This window comes from Brassica napus, chromosome C7 (assembly GCF_020379485.1).
Source record: "Brassica napus cultivar Da-Ae chromosome C7, Da-Ae, whole genome shotgun sequence".
In the NCBI taxonomy this organism is placed as follows: domain Eukaryota; kingdom Viridiplantae; phylum Streptophyta; class Magnoliopsida; order Brassicales; family Brassicaceae; genus Brassica; species Brassica napus.
In genome coordinates this window covers 36,536,351-36,560,364 of record NC_063450.1, presented here as the reverse complement: position 1 = coordinate 36,560,364, position 24,014 = coordinate 36,536,351, and the positions used below count along the sequence as shown (strand labels likewise).

The following is a 24,014-nucleotide window of genomic DNA, read 5'->3' as shown; positions in this document are numbered from 1 at the left end:
TGAGCTTTGACCAAGTCTAGATATTTGTGGTCAATATGTAATAAATGTGTAGATACTCTCCTTTGTTGTAAACCCTTGGAACCTCCACTATATATTGATAGTGAGAGCTAATGAGAAAGACACAACTTTCACAACAACACTTCTCTCATATTTCTAACAAGTGGTCATATTTTCAATTTATTTTTGGCTAATGCGGACCTTTAATACAAAGCATGAGCCTCTAGTTTTCATAGTGTTTATAAAAAATCAATTTCGATTTTAAATTCATCTAGCTCTAGAATCTAATACTAACAACTAAAACAAAGCATTTTTAAGGAAACAAAGTTACCGTTCCAAACCTAACACATGACATTTTATCTTCTAATGTATTATTTTAAAGTCAATATATGCTAATTTTTTCTTAAACTAATTTTCTCAGAAAAACACCACATGTAAAAAAACGTTATTCGATAAAGAGGTTAGTCATTCTCAGAATTGATATAAAGATTATAAGCATCAATTATAAAACAAATTTAAAATTAAAAGCAGCTTTTTCTTTTCTTTGAAAATTCCCTTTTCTACCCCTTCCATTGCTTTTAACATTGATATAAAGTTTTTAAAAAATGTTATTCGATAAAGAAGTCTTTATATCTATAACATTCTTCACTTACTTCTCCTTCTCCATTCAAACTCCAAATGACGAATCCACCAAACAGGGTTTGGATCCAAATCCAAATCTCCTTCATCTTACTCCTTACACATGTCTCTCTATCTTCTTCCTCCGACCAATCTTCTATCAAAACCGATGCAGTGTCTCTCCTCTCCTTCAAAGCAATGATACAAGACGATCCAAACAACATTCTCTCAACTTGGACCCCTAGAAAGTCCCCTTGTCAATTCTCTGGCGTCACTTGTCTCGCCGGAAGAGTCTCCGAGATTAACCTCTCCGGTAGTGGTCTCTCCGGGACCGTTTCTTTCAACGCTTTCACCTCTCTTGATGCTCTCTCTGTTCTTAAACTCTCTGAGAACTTCTTCGTTCTAAACTCAACCTCTCTTCTTCTCCTTCCCTTGAGCTTAACCAACCTCGAACTCTCCTCCTCCGGTTTAATCGGAATCCTCCCTGAAAACTTCTTCTCCAAATACCCAAACCTTATCTCCATCACTCTCTCTTACAACAACTTCACCGGGAAGTTACCAGAAGATCTTTTCTTAGGAAGCAAGAAACTCCAAACCCTTGATCTTTCTTACAACAACATAACCGGTTCAATCTCCGGTTTAACAATCCCTCTCTCCTCTTGCGCCTCCTTGTCGTCTCTCGACTTATCCGGTAACAGTATCTCCGGCTACGTCCCTGTCTCGCTTACCAACTGCACCAACCTCAAAAGCTTGAACCTTTCTCACAACAACTTCGACGGGCAGATTCCAAAGTCCCTCGGCGAGCTAAAAAGCTTACAAAGTTTGGATCTTTCCCATAACCGACTCACCGGTTGGATCCCGCCGGAGATCGGAGACGCTTGCGGGTCGTTACAAAACCTCAGGATTTCTTACAACAACGTCACCGGTGTGATCCCTGATTCCTTGTCTGCATGTTCTTGGCTACAGACTCTTGACCTCTCCAGCAACAACATCTCCGGTCCATTCCCGGACAAGATCCTCCGGAGCTTCGGATCTCTTCAAATCTTGCTTCTCAGCAACAACTTCATATCCGGCGAGTTTCCGGCAACACTCTCTTCTTGTAAGAGCCTCAGAATCGTTGACTTCAGTTCGAACCGATTCTCCGGCGTGATTCCGCCGGACTTATGTCCCGGAGCAGGTTCGTTAGAGGAGCTAAGAATCCCGGATAACCTCGTCACCGGAGAGATTCCTCCGGCGATATCTCAGTGCTCGGAGCTTCGGACGATTGATCTCAGTCTCAACTATCTCAACGGAACAATCCCGCCGGAGATCGGAGACCTCCAGAAGCTCGAGCAGTTCATCGCATGGTACAACAACCTCGCCGGAAAAATCCCGCCGGAGATCGGAAAATTACAGAACCTCAAAGATCTCATCCTCAACAACAATCAACTCACCGGAGAGATCCCACCGGAGTTTTTCAACTGCAGCAACGTCGAATGGGTCTCTTTTACAAGCAACCGGTTAACCGGAGAAGTCCCTAGAGACTTCGGGGTCCTTTCCCGGTTAGCTGTTCTTCAGCTCGGAAACAACAACTTCACCGGAAAAATCCCTTCAGAGCTAGGGAAGTGCACAACACTTGTCTGGCTTGATCTCAACACAAACCACTTAACCGGAGAGATCCCTCCCCGGTTAGGTCGTCAACCCGGTTCAAAAGCTCTTTCCGGTTTACTCTCAGGCAACACAATGGCCTTTGTTAGAAACGTTGGGAACTCATGTAAAGGTGTTGGAGGTTTGGTAGAGTTCTCAGGGATTAGACCAGAGAGGCTTCTTCAGATTCCGTCTCTTAAGAGCTGTGACTTCACGAGAATGTATTCAGGTCCGATCTTGAGTCTCTTCACAAGATACCAAACCATTGAGTATCTTGATCTCTCTTATAACCAGCTCCGAGGGAAGATCCCTGATGAGATCGGAGAGATGATCGCTCTTCAAGTCCTTGAGCTTTCTCATAACCAACTCTCCGGCGAGATTCCTTTCACGATTGGTCAGCTCAAGAACCTCGGCGTGTTCGATGCCTCGGATAATCGCTTGCAGGGTCAAATCCCTGAATCTTTCTCGAATTTGTCTTTCTTGGTGCAGATTGACTTGTCTAACAACGAGTTAACCGGTCCGATCCCACAGAGAGGGCAGCTTAGCACGCTTCCGGCGAGCCAGTACGCGGATAATCCGGGACTATGCGGTGTTCCTTTACCGGAATGTAAAAACGGGAACAATCAGCTCCCCGCGGGACCGGAGGAAGAGAAACGTGCGAAGCACGGAACAACGGCGGCTTCTTGGGCGAACAGCATTGTTCTTGGAGTGTTGATTTCCGCTGCGTCGGTTTGTATTCTGATAGTTTGGGCTATCGCGGTTCGTGCGAGGAAGCGAGACGCGGAAGATGCGAAGATGCTTCACAGTTTGCAAGCCGTAAACTCGGCCACAACTTGGAAGATTGAGAAGGAGAAAGAGCCGTTGAGTATTAACGTCGCTACGTTTCAAAGACAGCTGAGGAAGCTTAAGTTTTCGCAGCTTATCGAGGCGACTAACGGCTTCTCGGCCGCGAGCATGATCGGACACGGCGGGTTTGGTGAGGTTTTCAAGGCCACGCTTAAAGATGGAACTTCCGTGGCAATCAAGAAACTGATTAGGTTAAGTTGTCAAGGAGATAGAGAGTTTATGGCGGAGATGGAAACCCTGGGGAAGATCAAACACCGAAACCTCGTACCGCTCTTGGGATACTGTAAGATCGGTGAAGAGAGACTGCTCGTGTACGAGTTTATGCAATACGGTAGCCTCGAGGAGGTGCTTCACGGGCCAAGAACGGGCGAAAAGAGAAGGATCTTGAGTTGGGAAGAGCGTAAAAAGATTGCGAAAGGAGCAGCCAAGGGACTATGCTTTTTGCATCATAATTGTATACCTCATATAATCCACCGTGATATGAAATCAAGCAACGTGCTTCTCGACCACGAGATGGAAGCTAGGGTTTCAGATTTTGGAATGGCGAGGCTGATCAGCGCCTTAGACACGCATTTGAGTGTGAGTACCTTGGCAGGCACGCCAGGTTACGTGCCACCGGAGTATTACCAGAGTTTTAGATGCACTTCTAAAGGTGATGTGTACTCAATAGGAGTAGTGATGCTTGAGATATTGAGCGGGAAAAGACCGACCGATAAAGATGAGTTTGGTGATACGAATTTGGTCGGTTGGTCGAAGATGAAGGCGAGAGAAGGGAAGCATATGGATGTGATTGATGAAGACCTTCTGAGTGCTAAAGAAGGTTCGGAGACTCGAGAAGGTTATGGAGGAGTGATTGTGAAAGAAATGTTGAGGTATTTGGAGATAGCTTTACGGTGCGTTGATGATTTTCCGTCAAAGCGGCCTAATATGTTACAAGTGGTTGCTCTGTTGAGGGAGCTTCGTGGGAGTGAAGATAACAGTCACAGTAACAGCTCGTAAAGACATGAACATGATGATCAGTTTTTTTTCTTCTTCTTGGTCTTTCATAAATTTGTTCTGTTTTATTTTATTTTGTGAGAATGTATGTGTGGATCAATGATTAACAAAAAAAATTATATATTATTCTGTATCCAACCTTTGTTTTTGGGATTCCCTTTATTAATGAAATGAGTCGATTTTTACAAAAAAAAAAAAAGAAGGTCTAATGAAAATGATATTTGCTAGATACAAGTTGGGTTGGGCTAAAGCAGCATCAACATACATATACTTGGGTCATGGACTCATGGAAAACAGCAAAAGGAACTCCTTAGAAGCATCAGATCCATGATGGCTTTTATACTTCAGCCCCATGAGGATTTAGCACCAATATTAACGAACATGTCAATTTGATTGATTAAGATAGTTGAGTTTCAAGTATTCGCTGCTGAAACAATGTCTAAATTAAAGTAAAAAAATTGGTTGCTTTATAACAAGATGAATGATTTACAGAATTAGAATAAAGATTTTTAACATTAAAACCCCTCAACTATGTTTGTTTTGGGTAAAAAACTTCAAACTAAGTATTTAACGTAAGAGTCCCCAAACTAATTTTATTTAATGAAGTAAACCCTAACATGTCATAATTACCAATACTACCGTTAAATCTTTAGTTTAGGGGTTTCTACATTAAGTAAACATAGTTGAGGGGTTTTACCATTAAAAATCAAAATTTTATAATATTATCTAAAAATTAGTAACTTAAATTTTTAAAATTAGCATTTTTAATTTTTTTTTATAAATATATGAGTTTGATGTGTTTTTAACATCAACATTATATATGTATAAATTAAAAATTTAAAAACCGAGAAATATAACAAAAATTATATAAAGAATTTAGACGCAGTAAGACTTTTCTTCCATAACTTCCGGATCAGACATATTCCAAGAGCACAAAATACTATGGTGGACAAGCTTGTAAGTGGTGCGAGGAGTTCTCCTTCAGCTATGTTATATGTCGATTCAATACTTTCGGTTTGGCTTTTTGAATCGCGCGGTCCAGTTACTTAGTTCTCGCTTATGTTGTCAAAAAAAAGTTACTAATTTTTAAATAATATTATAAAATTTTGATTTTTTTTAAAAAAATTTAATGGTAAAACCCCTCAACTATGTTTACTTAATGTAGAAACCCCTAAATTAAAAATTTACCGGTAATAATGGTAATTATGATTTGGTAGGGTTTAATTATTTAAATAACATTAGTTTGAAGGGTTTTTTTATTAAATACTTAGTTTGAGGGTTTTTTACCCAAAACAAAATTAGTTGAGGGGTTTTAACGTTAAAAATCCTTAGAATAATAATATCTTGTAACTGGTTTTTTTCCTTGACAATGTCTCCATTTCAACCGCAATGCTAGTCATATTTTGTTTCATTGGTTAATAGTTCTCTAGATCTTTTTAGATCGTTATGACGGTTCTGTTTTTTTCATGGTTTCCTTTTCCACCGTTTTGTGCTCGCCCAGCGCAATAAGAACCTTGTTTGACAGTGGTTGTTTTGTTGGCCTTTCTTTTCAGATAGTAGATTTTCATTCGAAAGCTTTGGGTGCAGCGGCTCTTGTGATCAGCGAGTGATTTAGCGAATGAACGGTTTTTATGCGGTGGTGTGGAGTCGCTATCCGTGCTGCAAATATTCCGGATAATTTGGTGCAATCGCAACACACGATTGTATCTTTATCTGGGGTCTTTCACTTTTCACTGGGTCGAGCCTTCTGTTCCTTATGCATTTAGTTGGGTTTTTAATTTGTTGTTGTTTGCTTTGATTTGCAGTTTTTTTTGCATTAGCAGTGGTAGCCAAAAAAACGTTGTAGGTGCTGGTATGGTTTTGGAATGGCCTTTTCACTGGGCTTGTGACAACTAAAAAAATTCAGCGGTACGTCTCTTCCGTGGTTGGTTCAACGCTTTTGGAGTCTAAAGGGGTTAGTTTGTTCCTCATCGGGTTAGCTACTTCCATTCTACTAGTACTGTTATTCTTGGATTTAATTTTGATTGTAGTTAGCTTACCGATTTTAATTTCTCTGTTCCTAGATTCTTTTGTATCGTCTATCAAAAATTCAAAAATGGTAATAAATTTAATATGTTTAATAGAAAAACTTCAGTCTGTGAAATGAAGACTAGTCACCACGGGCTCCAGACTATCCCCTATATATTAATTGAGAAACATTTAAAAAGATGTAACCTCAATTTTGTATTAATTAAAATAGGTCCCAATGCATAGGTGGCACTCAATTAGGTAGTCAATTACATTCAATTGAAAAATAAGTAGGTCCACATTCGATTTTTATATGTTGTTAGATACATAAGTTGGTCAAACTATATGATATAATGATATGATATGTTATTTTCTTTCCTTAAATCAAACCTACGGAATTACCATAAATGACTAATATATATATATGACAATTAATGATTTTAATAATAAAGATTTGATAACAATTTATATCTCCTACATCATTTTTTGTTTAATTTTATATTATTAAAATAAATTAAACAATCAAATTAGCTATAAAAGTAAAATTTAGATTTTTTCGTATATGTTATATTTTGAATTTTTAAAAACGAAAATAAATGACTAAAACTATTAAAATTATTATGTTAAAAATTAATGATCAATGGTTTAACATTTTTATTATAAGAAGATACACATGATTTTAAAACCATATGAGTAAAAAATATCATTTAATAATAAAATAAATATATATATATATATATATATATATATAGATTAAACACTATATACCATAGGATTACATAAATATTTTAATATTAAAAGTTTCAATGAATTTTCAAGAACATTTATAAATTATAAAGTTATTAAAGATTTCAGATTGAAAATTTTGTTATCGATGATTTAAATATTTTGTTATAAAATGATATGAATGATCATAGAACCGTATGATTATAAATTCTTATTTAATAAATAACTATATAAAATATACTATTCTTAGAAAAATAGGTTGGTCCATCTTAACTTATATTACACTTTTTATTAAACTAACTATCGAATTGATAAATAACGTACCAAAAAATGTTTTGCACTTTCCTTAAATAAAAGCTACGAAATTACCTAATATGATTAACATATATGTGAAAATTAATTATTATGAATAATAAATATTTGATAACAATTTTTGTATGTTAGTTCTTTTTAAAAATTTTATATTATTAAAAGATATTAAAAATCACATTAAATACATAATAAAAAACATTTATATTTTTTTATATGTTATATTTTGAATTTTTAAAAACGTCTATAAATTATTAGAAATTTGAAGATCACCACTCTTAAAATTTTGTGATCAATAGATTATTTTTTTTGTCATAATAAGTTACAAATGATCATAAAATTGTATTAATATGAACTTTTATTTAATATTATAAGAAGATACACATGATTTTAAAACCATATGAGTAAAAAATATCATTTAATAATAAAACATATATATATATATATAGATTAAACTATATACCATAAGATTACATAAATATTTTAATATTAAAACTTTCAATGAATTTTTAAAAACATTTATAAATTATAAACTTATTAAAGATTTCACATTGAAAATTTTGTTATCGATGATTTAAATATTCAGTTATAAAACGATATGAATGATCATAGAAGTGTATGATTATAAATTCTCATTTAATAAATGACTATATAAAATATACTATTCTTAAAAAAATAGGTTGGTCCATTTTAACTTACATTATATTTTTTATTAAACTAACTATCGAATATACGAATTGATAAATAATCTACCAAATATTGTTTTTGCACTTTCCTTAATTAGAAGTTACGAAATTACCTAATATGATTAACGTATATATGAAAATTAATTATTATGAATAATAAATATTTGATAACAATTTTGGTATCTTAGTTCTTTTTTTAATTTTATAGTATTAAAAGATATTAAAAAATCACATTAAATATATAATAAAAACATTTATATTTTTTCTTATATGTTATATTTTGAATTTTTCAAAACGTCTATATATTATTAGAAATTTGAAGATTCTCACTCTGAAAATTTTGTGATCAATAGATTATTTTTTTTTGTTATAATAAGTTACAAATGATCATAAAATATAACGCATATGAATTTTTATTTAATAAATATTCAAACTAAATAATATATATATATATATACTAATGATTTAAAGCAACAAGATTGGCTGATCAATTTAGTTGTCCAGTTGAAATCTTTCAAAAGTATGTGAAAGACTAAAGTCAAAGTAAATATGGATTTAGAATAGTAGTTATATTTTACTAACCAAAATACCGAAAAAAACCGAACCGAATCGAAACCAACCCGATATCTGGATTGAACACCCCTAATCCAAATGAAGCCAAACTATTGTTTCATTCTCCAAAATATAATAAAAATAATAACTTAATTCCGCGCAAGGCGCGGGTCTTATCCTAGTACGATAGATAATATTGTAACACCACCTAATCCCTACAAAAACTGAACCAAAAACACAATAGAAAGAAACTTAACTACAACTAGTCACAATAGGAAAACATGTATATTTCAAACCTAACTTTTTTTGTTGTCCATTTTTTCGCGAACTTTGTAATAGTGCATATTTATCACGAACTGGAAATAAATTAAAAAAAAACTATATAAAATTTTGAAGTTGTGTTTAAATGTATATTGACTATAGTCAATGGGCTGACTCTACATCTAATGTAGTGTCAGTGTCACCATATAAAACAACGTGGTTAGCAAACTTTTTAAGAAAATCAAACTCCGCACCAAAGAATCCTTAGACCAATATACCTAAACTACTTGGCCAACAAAACACTTTAATCAAATCGATAGTATAAAATAAAATTTAAATAATAAAAATGTATTTTGAATTTTTTTTTTGTCTCAGGTGACACTCAAATTCAAAAAAAAAAAAAATTCAGTCAACAATAATTAAATTACTAGACTAACCAAACATTTTAGTTGTAATAAAAATAAAATATTATTTTAATGTATCATATAGTTTATGTTAAATAGAATGCTTTCTTCTCTTTCGGACACATTTTTTTATTGAAATATCTGAAATTGAGTTTTCAGTGGAAGAATACAAATTATGAACTCGAAGTTGTAGGTTTCAATGGAAGAAAATAAATAAATTTATCTACGAGAAAAACTGGTACTTTCATTGGCACAAACGATATAAAATATTAATATAATTTTTAGTTTTTTATTGAGTCTTTAAAATATTTTAGTGTGAATTTTTTTATGCTGGTTTGATTTTCAGAAATGACCAAATCTTATTCTTTTTAAAATAATAGCTGACATCATTTTAAACGATATCGTATAATTAATCACTTGACTATAGCCAATATATATTATCCACAATTTCAAAAGTTTATATAGGTTTAAAAAAATATATTTAATTCATAACGAAATATGCACTAGAACAAAATCGTGAAGGAAACTTATGACAGAAAAAGACCAATTTGAAATATAAATTTTTCCCAGTTATAATACCACCACAATTCGAGATTCACTTTGTTTATACAAAATTTCAAAATTTCGAGATTCATTTTCGAGATATATCATGTGTTATCATTTTTTAGAGAATTAATGTGTTATCATTTCTAAATTGTTTCTCGAGCATTCCTCTCAGGTAGTGATAGATAGATAACATGAGTCAGCTGATTCAGAGGATTGAGATCATGGTCCTCGAATAAACAATCTCACTCTCTTGGACTACAAAAACTTGCCGAATTGCCCTGAAGTGGGGTTCTTTCAGTTTAGCTTTGGTGTCATCAGTCATGTCAGTAGTGAGAATGAGCATTGGCTAGACATAAGCTTCTTTGGACATATTCTGATATTCCAAGCCCAACAAATACTTAACTGCCAATCTCTCAACTTTTATCAAAGTATTTGAAAGCTAGCATGGATATTAAAAATACATTACTGGATGTTGATCGAATCATACAAATCTCTAATTTCGTTTTGGTGAAGCAGCAGTGTCTTTCTGCTGTGAGAATGTATAGCGGATGATTTTGCGGACATCAATAGTTACCATATAAGTGTATAACTATGCGTATTATTTTACTACAAAATAAAAGAAACAGATAAATTATAATAATAACTTACTCTATTCACGTGTGACAAGACATATTGGTGGGTAGGGCTCTCAATTGGTTGGGTATCCACGGGTGTGGTCCAGTCCAGACTGTGTTGGATGGGTAATGGGTAATTCCATGTATTTCAAGGTCCAGTCAGACTGAACACCAAATTTGTTCATGGACAAGTTGGGTCAATCCAATTGCATAATGGATTAATCTACTACATAAAAAAGGTTTTTTAATAGTGGAGGAAAATTAAAAAATCAATTATACGATTCATCTGCGATTTTGTGACTTGATTTCTCCGGCTTGAACCAGATTTCTCCGTTATATAAAGGGTAATTCTCCTAAATAGACTATTTTCAAGTTTTGATCACAAAAATAAACCACAAGAAGGAAAATGACCAAAATGTTTCATTTAATAAGTAAAAAGACTCTAATACTCTAGATATATAAAAAAATTTAAAAACAAAATTAAAAATTAAAAAAGGGCAAATCTCCAAAATAGCACATTTCTAAGTTTATATCACAAAAATAACACTCAAAAACTAAAATGACCAAAATAACGTTTTATCTTTTGAAAATTTTAATTTTTTTTATTTTTCAAAATTTGAAATCTTATCCCCAAAACTTCATTTCTCAACTCTAAACCCTAAACCCTAAACTCTAAACCCTAAACCCTAAACCCTAAACCCTAAACCCTAAACCCTAAACCCTAAACTCTAAACCCTAAACCCTAAACTCTAAACCCTAAACCCTAAACTCTAAACCCTAAATCCTAAACCCTAAACCCTAAACCCCACCCTTTAACTCTAAACCCTAAGTTTGTGACTTTTGATAAAACATTAAGTGCTATTTTTGTGACTTTTGACCTCCAGTGCTAGTTTGGGAACAAAAACTTGATTTAGTGCTATTTTTGTCTTTTTCTCTTAAAAAAATTTATAAATGTATATTTACCTCTTTAATGAAATATTTTGGTCATTTTGATCTTTAGAGTCTATATTTATGACATAAACTTTTTATTGCTATCCTAGGGTATTTTCCTTATATAAAACAGAGTTATAATTTTTTTACATAAAACAGAGAGTTATAATTTTTTTTAACTAAAACAGAGAGTTATAATTTTTTTTACATAAAACACAGTTATCAAAAATTGAAGTCTATTGAATTTATTTTACATCACATTTATATTTATAATTTTTCAAAGACATTAAAATTGGACTTAGATTTGAGTTTAAACAGGTTTAGTTATAATTGGGCGGGTTTGAGCTGTCCAATTGGATGATGGATGAAGTTGGGTTTAGATGTTATTGGGTGTGGATTAAATATGGGTGTTGGTGTTTTGGATCTAGAAAAATATATGCCCTAACTGATACATTCATTTTTGGTGTTGGTTGACAGCCCCAGTTGACAGCCCTATTGGTCTCATTTTAAAGGGTACTTTGGTAAGCTACAAAACTGAGAAAGAGATGTTGCAAGCCCGGAGTATATTTGTCTCTGCATATACTCCAGATATACAACTCAGACAGTTTCTCTTTCCTCTGTAACTCAACTCAAATAAATTTGTCTTACTTGACCTTTTTACTGTTAATTATTACTTTATATCGTCCTTTTTATAATCTTTCCCTGGGAAAAACATCCCTCAAGGTCCTCACTGTAATTGATAAATGATGGATAAATCATAAATCATAATATACTAAATCCTCAAAAGCATTAGAGCACCCTCGATCCAAATAACCAACTTGAGTTTCTTTTTTTTCTTTTTTTTTTGCTGATTTAAAAAAAAAAAAAATGAATCAATCGCGGGCCGCCACGTGTCAGTGAGGCCCACGAAACAGTACAAAAAACGTCCCTTATTTCGGGACAGAAGACACGGTCTCAACACTTTTGGTGGGGCCCACACCACCTTTTCCCCTTAAAAACCCACCTTGCATACCCCTTTAATCCTGCTCTTATATTTCGGTAAAATATCCTCAAAAGAATATATTTGATGTTTTGTTTTTATATGTGGCAATTTTGTATTTTGTTTCTTATAGATAACAATGCCAGAATGCATGTTTCCTTTCCTGTGTGCCTGACACTTTCTTACGGCCTTATATATCTCATTTGTGTGGGAGACAAATTTTGTTCGTATCACTAAACGTAAATTATTTCGTACAATAACAATAAGGGAAACTGTAACTTGAATATAATATATATAAGTTAAATGGAAGTAAACAAATACTACATTTACAATAATATCATAGAATATATAATACCCATATATTAGTAATTAAGAAAAATGATCGTTGACTACGTGAAGTATTGGCGATCACATGGCTAACCATGTAAACTAAATTAATGTATACCTATTTACACGGAGTATATGTTATGCAAGACAACATCCCTCAACTTAATGATGTTATTTAGCTAACATCACGAGTTTAATTTCATTCATCTAAAAACCGATGTAAATGTCAGAGACCGTTTAAATATCTCGTTTCACCAATTAAAATATGAACTACCCGACCGTAATTTAACCAAAATAAGATTTTAATCCACGTTTTAAAAGCGTAAGAATTTTTTATACAAAATCAATATATTTTAACATTTTTATATGAAGTGTTTTAACATTTTTATTTTACTGTATTTGAAAACAATATAATTGTATTACTTTTATTTATATTAAATATGAAATTTATATAAGATATTATTTAATTATTTTAATCTGTTTTCTTATTAATTTTTAACAAAATTTCCGTAATTCATTTGATTAATTGTGTGATATATACTTATTTGATAATTTTTAGTTATAAAACTTATTTGATGTCAATTTATTGACTTTAAAATTTTATTTGTTTAAAACTTATTGTATGTCAATTCAAACCAAACATATTCTCGCGTACATAATTATTAATTATATACTTTTAAGAATAAAACTAATCTAAGAATAAGAATCTAATATGAAAGTTTTACTAAGTTTAAATGAATGCAATTTTTAATGAAAATATAAATAAAATAATTTTTTTATTTTATATTAAACAAATAAAAATTTAGAGTCACTAAATTGACATCAGTTAAGCTTTATAATAAAAAATTGATCAAATAAGTATATATTATACAATTAATTAAATGAATTACAGTAATTTTATTAAAAAGTTAATTACAAAACATATTAAAATAATTAAAAACAAAATTAAAATATCTTATATAACTTTCATATTTAATATAAATAAAAATAATATAATTATATAGTTTTCAAATACACTAAATAAAAATGTTAAAACACTACTTATCAAAATTTTGTATAACATATTGATTTTTTAAATCAGATTTTGTTAAAAGTATTCTTACACTTTTCAAACGCGGATCAAAATCTAATTTTAGTTAAATTACCATCAGGTACATCATATTTTAATTGATAAAAACGAAAACTTTAAACGGTCTCTGACATCCACACCACTTTTTGTATGAATGAAATTAAACTCATGATGTTAACTACATAACATCATTAAGTTGAGGGATGTTTCCATGCATAACATATACTTCGTGTAGCTACGTATACATTAGTTTAGTTTGCATGGTTAGCCATGTGATGGCCAGTACTTCGTATAGTCAGCAATCATTTTTCCTAGTGATTATAGACTGCTGAAACTAGCATAACAGTTTGAATATTCATATAAATTTATAGGTTTGATTTGACATGCAGATGATTTTCTGTATTGCATGTTTTGTTTGAAAAGGTTTTTTTTTTTTAAGTGTTTGAAAAGGTTTATGTTAATATGATATTTGAATTATTAGAGGAAACAATGGAAAATGGCTAAGTGGGAAAACAACAAAGAACAAATTGCGACACGGGCAAACATTATCTAAGTACAAATACAAAGGAAGACGGAGAATCTTGGAAGATTTAAATATATTTGGAATTAAATGACAAAATCAAATGGAAAAAATCAAATTTACTAGAGCAAATATAAGAACAAAAGTGAAAAATACCAAAAACATGCTTCAGGTTTCAGTGCAAACACACAGATATCGCAGGAGAGGGTCCATCAAACATAATTGAGGGACACTAAATAGTAGTAATATTTAAATGATTTAAGCAAATAAAGACAAACCGCATCAGATTCCTTTTTATAATAGTTAGATAAATATATTGCAATTTTGGCCAGCGAATATACATAATTTATATTACTTTTTTTTTTGCTTAAATAATTTATATTACTTATTTGACGTAAAACATATTTCATGATGTTTTATTTAAGAATCTAATCTGAAGTACAAGTTGGAATTAACCCTTAGTTCTTTTTAAATATTATAGTTTATGCCATTGGTATTTTTTGTCATTTAACTACATTTTTTTGGGTAAAATAACCATTTAACTACATAACTAAACTATCCTAAATAGATTTACTTAATACAATAATTTGAACTCTCCTATTTTTAAGCTATCACAGTTCCTAATAAAATTTCAAGCTTTCAAAATAAAAATCTGCATTTAACTAATGCATCGAATATTTCTTCCCTATTATCACGTAAATTGGAAATGTATCAATCTTTTCATTATCTCAAGTTTTCTTTAAAACCATTTTCCACATACTTATTTATAAGGAACTAAGCCCATATATGAAAATCAAATTATACGAATATTCTTTTAATTATACCACAATCCTCATCCTAAATCTTTATAAAGTTACAAATCTAAAATTTTAATTGCAACTAACCAAATAAGTTAAGCTATTTAAACTAAAAGTAATGGTTATTAATCTATATTATAATAGATAAGTTTTTGCTAACTCCTCATCGCGCCACGTCAGCGTTTTGTGGGTTCCACTTTTAAAAAATGTGAAAATGTCAAGTCCACGGCTCGAACTTATTGAGATATAAACACCAACATTTATACCACTAAGCTAAATAATACTTTGTACATTGATGGTCGAACCTAATATATATTTATGAAGGTCGGAAGCTCTTGTTTCTTCGGTTTCTTCTGAGAGTCGGGCCTACAAGTGTATTATGGGTTTCATTTTAAAATGGGACTCATCACGTTATATGAAAAAATATCAAGTTTGCAACAATTATAGTTTTCTCATATTGTAAACTGTTGTCGTTTAACATGAGTTTGGGTTCTTTTCATCATTGTCTCAAACAAGTCTGAGTTGCAGAGTTGCGTCGTGTGTCCGTTAGTAATCTATTTTTCACCGGTGAATTCTTCATGTCCACATCTTAAATTGCTTGATCATAAATGTTCCTAATTTATAGCCCCTCTACAAAATCCTATATATATGATTCTCATCTTTGATGAACTCAATCTACATCTCTACAAAACTCATTGATTCCTCTTAGATTTAACCATCTTCTAGAGAATGTTTCTCTCTGCCTCTCCAGTTCGTCAAACCGATGTCCCGGCATCCGTCACTCAACCTTCGAGTCTCTCCGTCTTGGTTGTAGTAGTCAGAGCATAGCCTCTGGCTTCCACGCTTCTGGGATTCCCTGAACTTCAAGAAAGACAAGGAGTTTGTGGGAATCACGGTTCTCTTCCTTGATGGAAAGATAAGTTAATCTTCGATCTATCACACTTATTTAACATAAATGTTTTAATTGATTTTCTGATACTTTGTTGAATAATATTATTTGCAGATTCCATGATTCATGAGTTTACTCCCGTCGGACGTGCTAATCATTACATGCCATCTTTGAAAGCAGGTTCCATTGTGAAAGTCGATTGTTTTGCGGTTACTAGGTGCTCAAGCAAGTACAAGATAACTGATCATTCATTCCTCTTTCGTTTCATCTCACTAACCACTATTGATGAAGTCATCACAGGTGCTCCTGAGATCAATCTCCAGTCAAGATTAGACTGTTCGACAATCTCCAAGTGATTGCGAACACAAACCTAGAACTCCCAGGTATATTATCATATTGCATCTTGGTTTATATTATGTTTCAATATCATAACTGATATTTAAACTCGCAGATGTGGTTGGGAAAATCCGTTCTGTCCAGGGCTCTGACCTCACCAAAGAAACAACTCGAGTCGTTATCCGTCTCCTAATTGAACCGTAAGAAACAATCAACACATAATTCCCTTTATATTACTGTCTATATTATGCTGACAACAATAATCAAAAATATTTCCTACCCAAGATTTGTGGTCTATTTATATCCCTTACTTATCAATCTAATTGTACATAAATCTTTATTTTACAGCTTAAAAGAAACCACAATAACCCTAACAATCAAAACACCAAAAATTAGAATCCTAAAAAAGACGAATCATTAATGATCACCTCTCTTTTTGTCTAATCTTACAAATAAACTTCAAAATAAATATACCAAATCAATCAACTCAACTAAAAGTCAACGACACATACATTGAGCCAGCTAAACAAATACAAACTACACGGCCAACTATTTAACAATTTACAAACTTGCTTTCGCATATGCTTACGAAGAAGACGGAGACGACAACCAAGATTAGTGAAATTACCAATGTTTTTAAAACCGGACCGAATACCGACTCGGTAAAGCTACTGGTTAAGTGGTCAGACCGGTTCAACCGGGTTTTCTATTTAAAAATAAATAAATCTAAATAATCATATATTTACACTATATAGATCTAAAATGTAGTTATACATATAATATGTTCTATGTTCTCTTTTATTAACTAGATAATAAACAATAACCATAAGTTTAGTTATATATACAATCGAATACTATATCAACTAAAATGGATAAAATAAATAAATGAATGACTGTTCAAATTACATATTTATTTATTTTTACAACTAAAAGTCTTAAATTTTATGGATATAGAAAAATGAGAATAAAATATGAGAGTCAAAAAGAGATTTTTTAAACGTTTTTCTTAAAAATAGAATCAAGAGAAAACTAATTAAATAGTAAAAGTTAAACATTAATTATGAAATATTATATTTTAATAACAACTGAAAATACATTAATTATATGATGATTTCTGTAGAACCGGGTTTTGAAGTTGAACCGGGTCACCGGTTTTACCGGTTTAGTCTTTTCACCGGTTTTTCTCAAATCCGGGTTTTAAACCGAACCGAACTCGGCTTTTTTAACGAGTCATGGTCGGACCGGTTTGACCGGCCGGTCTGGTTTTCAAAACCTTGGAAATTACCTAAACAAAAAAGCAGAGTAACTTACAAACTCTGATAAATACAACTAACAATGATTTTTGTTTACATGTTTAATGTCAACATGCCAATGCTATTGTTTTCTTATGAGAAATAAATATATTCGTTTAAAATTCATTAAGGCCGAAATACTAATTGTCACTTATTTTATAGTTATTTCTACAGGTCTTCATGTATTTGTTTTAAATGTCTGGTAAAAGCAACAAGTTTAAAAATAAAATAAAAACCTATAACCAACATAATAAGAATTAAAAAATATTATTACTTAATACACACAACTTACACAACTAAACTGGAGAAAAAATATTCAGAAACAAAAGGTACTCTCAACAACCTTAATATAATTTATGTAATCTCAACAGTATAAGTAACAAATTAAAAAGACAAACAAACAATAAGTCTTAGTGACACAGCAAACAACACCACAAACTATATCAATAACATTACTAACACAGTTTAGTCCATCATGAGTGGAGAACAGTGCATACGCAGTTCATCATCACAACTCTAATCCTATAACAATAAAAAACTTGAAAAACAATGATCAACCCAAAACGCAAAAATTCACAGCTACAATAATCCTAACAAATATTGAGATGAAACAAGAACTATATCCACAACCCCGTGCTTGCGCGGAGACAATGCCCCTGCTAACTATAATATACGTGAAAGATGTGTTAATAACATTTAACAATTAATTAGCTAGGATTTCCTTCTTTTTTGTACTTTCCTCAAAAATATATAAACGTTTAAAATAATTGACATTTAAAACAATTGATAAAATTCATGCATATTAAACGAAATCATAAATATTGGTAGGTGGTAAAAATATATACAATCAATAATATATGATAAATTTTAAACAATAAAATTTCTAATATATCCGCGCGGGTGCGCGGATAAGAATCTAGTGTATTTTTAAATATGGACTATGTGACTTATTGCTTGAAGTTGAACGTAACCAAAAACCAAAATGTCATGATCGAACTTTGATATCTTGCATATTTGCATTGTTTTAGTCATTTATTCTTGACATTTTGATGGTTTAGATTAAATCTAGGCATCCTTTAGGTTCCATATTGCATACATAAGTCTTTATTAGGTGTTGGAGCATCCTTTGTGGTTCTTGGAGATATATGGAAATATTTGGGCTCTTAGGGAGCTTAAATTGATCATCTTGGCAAAATGAGAATTGAAGCGAGGTGCTGGAGCAACTTGATGCACCCGCTCTAGACGAGTGAAGTGTAGAGCGACCAAGCTGAAGCGACCCTGCTCACCCGCTCGGCTCAAACGTGGGAAGTAGAGCGACCAAGCCGGAGCTGGGTGTCGCAGCCGCTCGGGTTCGAAGACTGAAGCAAGGTCTAAGCCACCAACTGGAGCGACGAGCGACCCTAGCTCGGGTTCCCAAACCTAACAGGCAAGCTGCTGGAGCGACCTCTCGCAGCGACTTCACCAACTAGCTCCGCATATTTCCTTGGTCGATTTTAGACACTTTTTAAGGGTATTTTACACTTTTTAAAGGAAGCTATTAGATTTTCCAAGGATCATATAAATACTCTTGTAACCCCAAAGTTAATTTTATCTTGTTTTCTATCTAATCAAAAGCCACTTTTGGGTGAAAGATCTAATCTTGATCATAATTTCTTATCTTTGCTTGATTACTTTGATCATTAATCATGTTTAGACTTGGATCAAATAATGATTTAGTGTCTACCATGACAATGAGTGAGTAGTCATCTTTGGATTCATGGGTTAGGATGGTTAGGATGATTAAGTGATGATCTAGAATGTTTAGAATAGATTAATATGTTTCTTTGCTTGATTAAGTGATCTTAATGCTATCTAGAGTTGGCCATTCTAGTTTAGAACTCTAGACATTTCATTGCCCGAAAGGTGTTCGATGAAATGTCTGAGCCAACTCAACAAGCTCTAAACTTACCCTACCAAAGAGATTTGATGTTAGGGGAGTTTAGATAGTTGAATGATCTGTTCCTAATGATTGCTTTATTGACACAAACCAAAGAGATTTGATGTTTGATCAATAGAAGTAAATGAGCATTTGTCTTGAGAAAGAACTTGTTTAGAATTGCTATCTAGACTTAGGAAAATGTGTTGATTGAAACCTTGTCATTTTAGATTTAATCTTAGTCATCTGAAATAAAAATCTTATGCCCATGATTCCTCTTTTATCCATTTGATTGCAAGTTGTTGTTTAGTTGTGTTAGAACCTTGTTAGTTTAATCAAACCACTTCATCGAACTGAATGCATTTAGATTAAGTTTGAACCTGCATTCTCTTTGCATCAAAATACTTAAAAATGGATTGACATTTTAAATACTACATGATTTGAATTATGACCCTTGAAAAGTCCATTTCAAACTTCTGTAAATATAACAAAATTAATTGAACCTTATACTTCTGTTTTTCTTACCCATAAAAACAACAAAGCAAAGCGAAATGATTTTGGAACAAGGTAGTGATTAAACATTCTTATGACAGAACTACCCATGGGTAACATGATAAGGATGTCGTCGACTCATGAATCCCATCAAGGAAGTGAGGGTATATTTGTCATGACGTGAAAGTTAAGTATATGGTTGTTTCTTTGTGGGAAGTATGAGACAATTCCATGTGATCGGAGATTTTCATGCTAAGCCACTTCTAAATCCAACAACTAATATTGGCAGACTTTAATATTAGCTTTGGTATAACCAAATCTAACAACTAAATATTCATATAAGCTTTTGTTTTTGATATCATTGACAAAGTAGCTATGGTATAAATTGTTTTTTTGTCATCGCTATGGTATAAATTGATATTAGGTATTTTATACGAATTGGATTTTAGGGTTATAAGATAGTTGAAGTTTTTGGGGACAAATTATGAGATAATTCTCGTGGAGTAGTAGAGAAGTGGCTACAATAACAACAGGTCTCTAGGATTGAGAAAGATAAGCATTTGAAAGTTGGGGGAGTAGAAGCAAATATGCACATGCAGACATGCTCCTTTAAAAAAATGCATATCTTAAGAGATAAAAAGCTAAACTCTTTTCATGTTGAGCGTTCCATTGTTCTTCCTTTTTATTTTCATTCGATTTATAACTCCAGCACCAACTTAGTATTATAGACAATCCAGTTCTATTCATAGGTCCCTATTTTTGGTGAATGCAATTATAATTTATAAATCTCAAAGCCGCTAATTACATGCATATATATACATGTATATACAGTAAAACATCTATAAATTAATAACGTTGGGACTTTGAAATTTTATTAATTTATAGAGATATTAATTTACAAAATTTTCCTTATTTAGATTTATTATTTTAAGATATATTTATTTTAAGATAAGAAAAATATTTAATTTTAGTGTATAAAAATTAATTGTTATTTTTTTAAATTTGACATTTATGTTAATTTTATTATATTATTTCGTGTATATAATATATATTGCATAGAACTTAAATGTGGTTTTAGATATAATATTACTAAATCTTATCAAAAATATATTAAATGTTAAAAAAATATAAAGATAATTTCATTGTGAATATAAAACAAACAATATAATGATAGGTTCTTACTTATATAAAGTATGTATACATATAAATTATTAATTTATAATTTTAATGGGACCATATATTTACATATAATTTTCTAAAATATTATTATCTTATTATTTTATCGATTTGTGTCAAATTTTGAACCGATCCAATTTGGGACTACAAAAATTTATTAATTTATAGAGATTATTAATTTATCGAGTATTAATTTATAGATGTTCTACTGTATCTATAATGAATAGCTACACATACATATGTATTTATTGACAAAAAAGAACCGTGTTAAATAAATCTTCGAAAGTGAATCCATCATTTGATACACATGGTTAGACATTATTACATGCATTGTTTCAAATTAACGAGTTTTATATATATTCATGCAAGTATGCAACATGTGTTTGGCCATTGGTATAGAGAAAGCCTAATTTCCTCTCTCTGTCTCTCTCTACCTTCTATATGTGACAAACATAGCTGCAGAACCTGTAAACCTCCCTGCGTGTTGACACAAATGATGAAAGCAGAAATAGTCGCTTTCAATGCAATTGATTGCACTTTAAATTCAAAGAGGAAATAAACGCCATGATTTTCAGTGCCTTAGAGTTAGAACGGAGAAACGAGCAGGTATTTGTCACTCTCTTATTTACTTAACCCACTTCCTTGGTTTTCTCAGACATACATTCATGTCGTTTCTCATTTATTTCTCCAAGTGCTCAGTAAAAAAAGTCTTTATATCCTCCTAATTCTGCTGTTTCTGAAAAAAAAAATCCTCCTAATTCTGCATCAAAGTTGGTCCCAAAAGATACAAAAACCTAACCCACCTCAGATTTTACATTTCTGTAGTGTTTCATCTCATACGCAAATGATCGTCTTCTTTTGATATTTTGTACTTTTTTGTTATTTTTATATATAGACTTGCTTCAACCAACCTCTTTAATTCTCTTTTCACGTATCGACATTCATTTAATATGCTTGTTTATACATCATAGACCTGTCCAATCTATAAATGTTTGGTTGCAAATATGAATCATCACGGTAAGGTACTCTCTCCGTTCAAAAAAGATCCATATTTTAGAAAAAAATTGTTTCAAATAGATACTCTCTCCGTTTTTAATATAAGTCGTTTTAGAATTGTGCACATAGATTAAGAAATCATTAAATTTTTATAATTTCTAAACAAAAACATCATTAACATAATGATGTTTATAAAGATTTTATTGGTTAAAAGATATATTATCATTGGTCATATAACATTAAGTGTTAATAAATTTTATATAGAAAACCGAAAACGTCATATAATTTGGAACATAAAAATTCTCTAAAACGATTTATATTAAAAAACGGAGGGAGTATATGTTTTACATTTTCAATGCATAATTAATTACAAATTGTAAACTTCAAAAACATAATGGTGTTTATAAAGATTTTATTGGTTAAAAGTTGTGAAAAATAGTTGATAACAGAAAATAATGCATTAGTAATTAAAATTTGATATGTTTTCTTAATAATTATGAAAAACCTAAAACATGGATTAGTTTGAAATAGAAGGAGCATCAATTAAGAAATTTGAAATGTAGGTATTACAATTTACAAGTAGTCAAATGGTCTTGAAACATGTCTAATTTTTGTGTGGGTTTCCGCTCATGCACCTTTTAAGATATAGTTTTGAATTTCTATATATAAATGCAGTGATTTACCAATTTAATTGATCTCTTCCAAATGTGAGAAAGTGAATATTAAATGTCACGATTTTTCCACCCGAGTTTGACTCCACTCAATCATGTTTTTCCGCGTTGTAGAATTGGCTATGAATTGAATCTTTTTAAACCAACTAATGACAAAACAAATAATTTGATCTATCACCCATAGATAGACAATACACGACTATATATATATAATAGCATAAAACGTATACGTTTTTATAGTCTAAATATTTAGAAACTCCCGTGTATAATCCTACAAAATCTGTTGTGGATTATATTTTTAGTATTTTTCGTGTGTTGTATGAACACTATACTTATATGTATATGTACATATACTGTTTTTGTTCCAAAAAAAATATATAACTGTTATGAACCAGATTGTGGATGGCTCATAACCAAAAGATTATGATTTGTAATCTTTTCAGTTATCTATGACGGTGTAATCTCTTATATAAGGAACCTCTATGTTATGAATATAGATAGATTTTTCCATTACTTTTATAACACGTTATCAGCACGGAACTCTAAATCCCTAAGCTAATACCCAAATCGAAAAACCCTAAAACCCTAACCTAGCCGGCGATCCGACAAACCCTAAACCCCGATCGTGTCTCTTGTTCCCGCGTCTCTTGTTCCCGCATCTGTTCTAGCTCGCGTCCCCGATCAGCTTCAGCCCAAGGCGTTCCTGATCCTAGCTCAGACGTTCGCGACCCGAGAGCAGCTCCAGCACGCGACCTCTTCCTTGTTCGAGATAGCATCAAACAGCTCGCGTCCGACGATTAAGGCGTTCCCGATCAAGCAACAAAGGACGTCCGCGACCCGATAGAAGCGACTCGATCCATTCCAGCTCGCGTCCCGTTCGTGTCCAGCTCGCGGCTCAACTCCTTTGGTGGTCCGATTCAACAATCATCTAAGGTTAAAAGGTAATTCAAAACCTAAGAACTCATAATCGAACATGGATTGATTGATAAAGAATGAAACCCTAAAACCCTAATCTTTATGAATCAAAACCATAGGGTAATAGATCAAAAATCCTAATTGAGTAAATCAAAGCTCTAAAAGTTCGATACCCCAAACCCTAAATCATGTTCCTACATGATTAAAACCCCAAATCGGTTTTTACAAGTTAAAATCCGATAAACCCTAACCCTATATCTATAAACCCTAAATAATATAAGTATCAGAATTAATTATACTATAATTATCAAATCACATATTAAAACCCTAATCGAATATTTTGAAATCAAAACTGTTTTCGGTTTTGATCATTGAGGTTTTAAATCTGATTGAATCTGATGCTATGTTGCTAGAATTGTTTGACCGTTAAATTGATAGATTTATTTTCTCATCATGCTTGGTTAATTGTTCATCTGATTTAAAATTGTTTAAACCGACCAGCCTGTTAAAACATTGATTGAA

General features: G+C 31.8%; 1 protein-coding gene across 1 annotated transcript; it reads left to right on the top strand.

Annotated features, from left to right (window-relative positions):
* The first annotated feature begins 604 nt into the window (after positions 1-604).
* LOC106439290 (serine/threonine-protein kinase BRI1-like 2) lies at positions 605-4,216 on the top strand. The gene has a single exon (XM_013880695.3). The coding sequence runs from the start codon at positions 676-678 to the stop codon at positions 4,084-4,086; it is 3,411 nt and encodes a 1,136-aa protein (XP_013736149.2). The 5' UTR covers positions 605-675; the 3' UTR covers positions 4,087-4,216.
* The last annotated feature ends 19,798 nt before the right edge of the window (positions 4,217-24,014 follow it).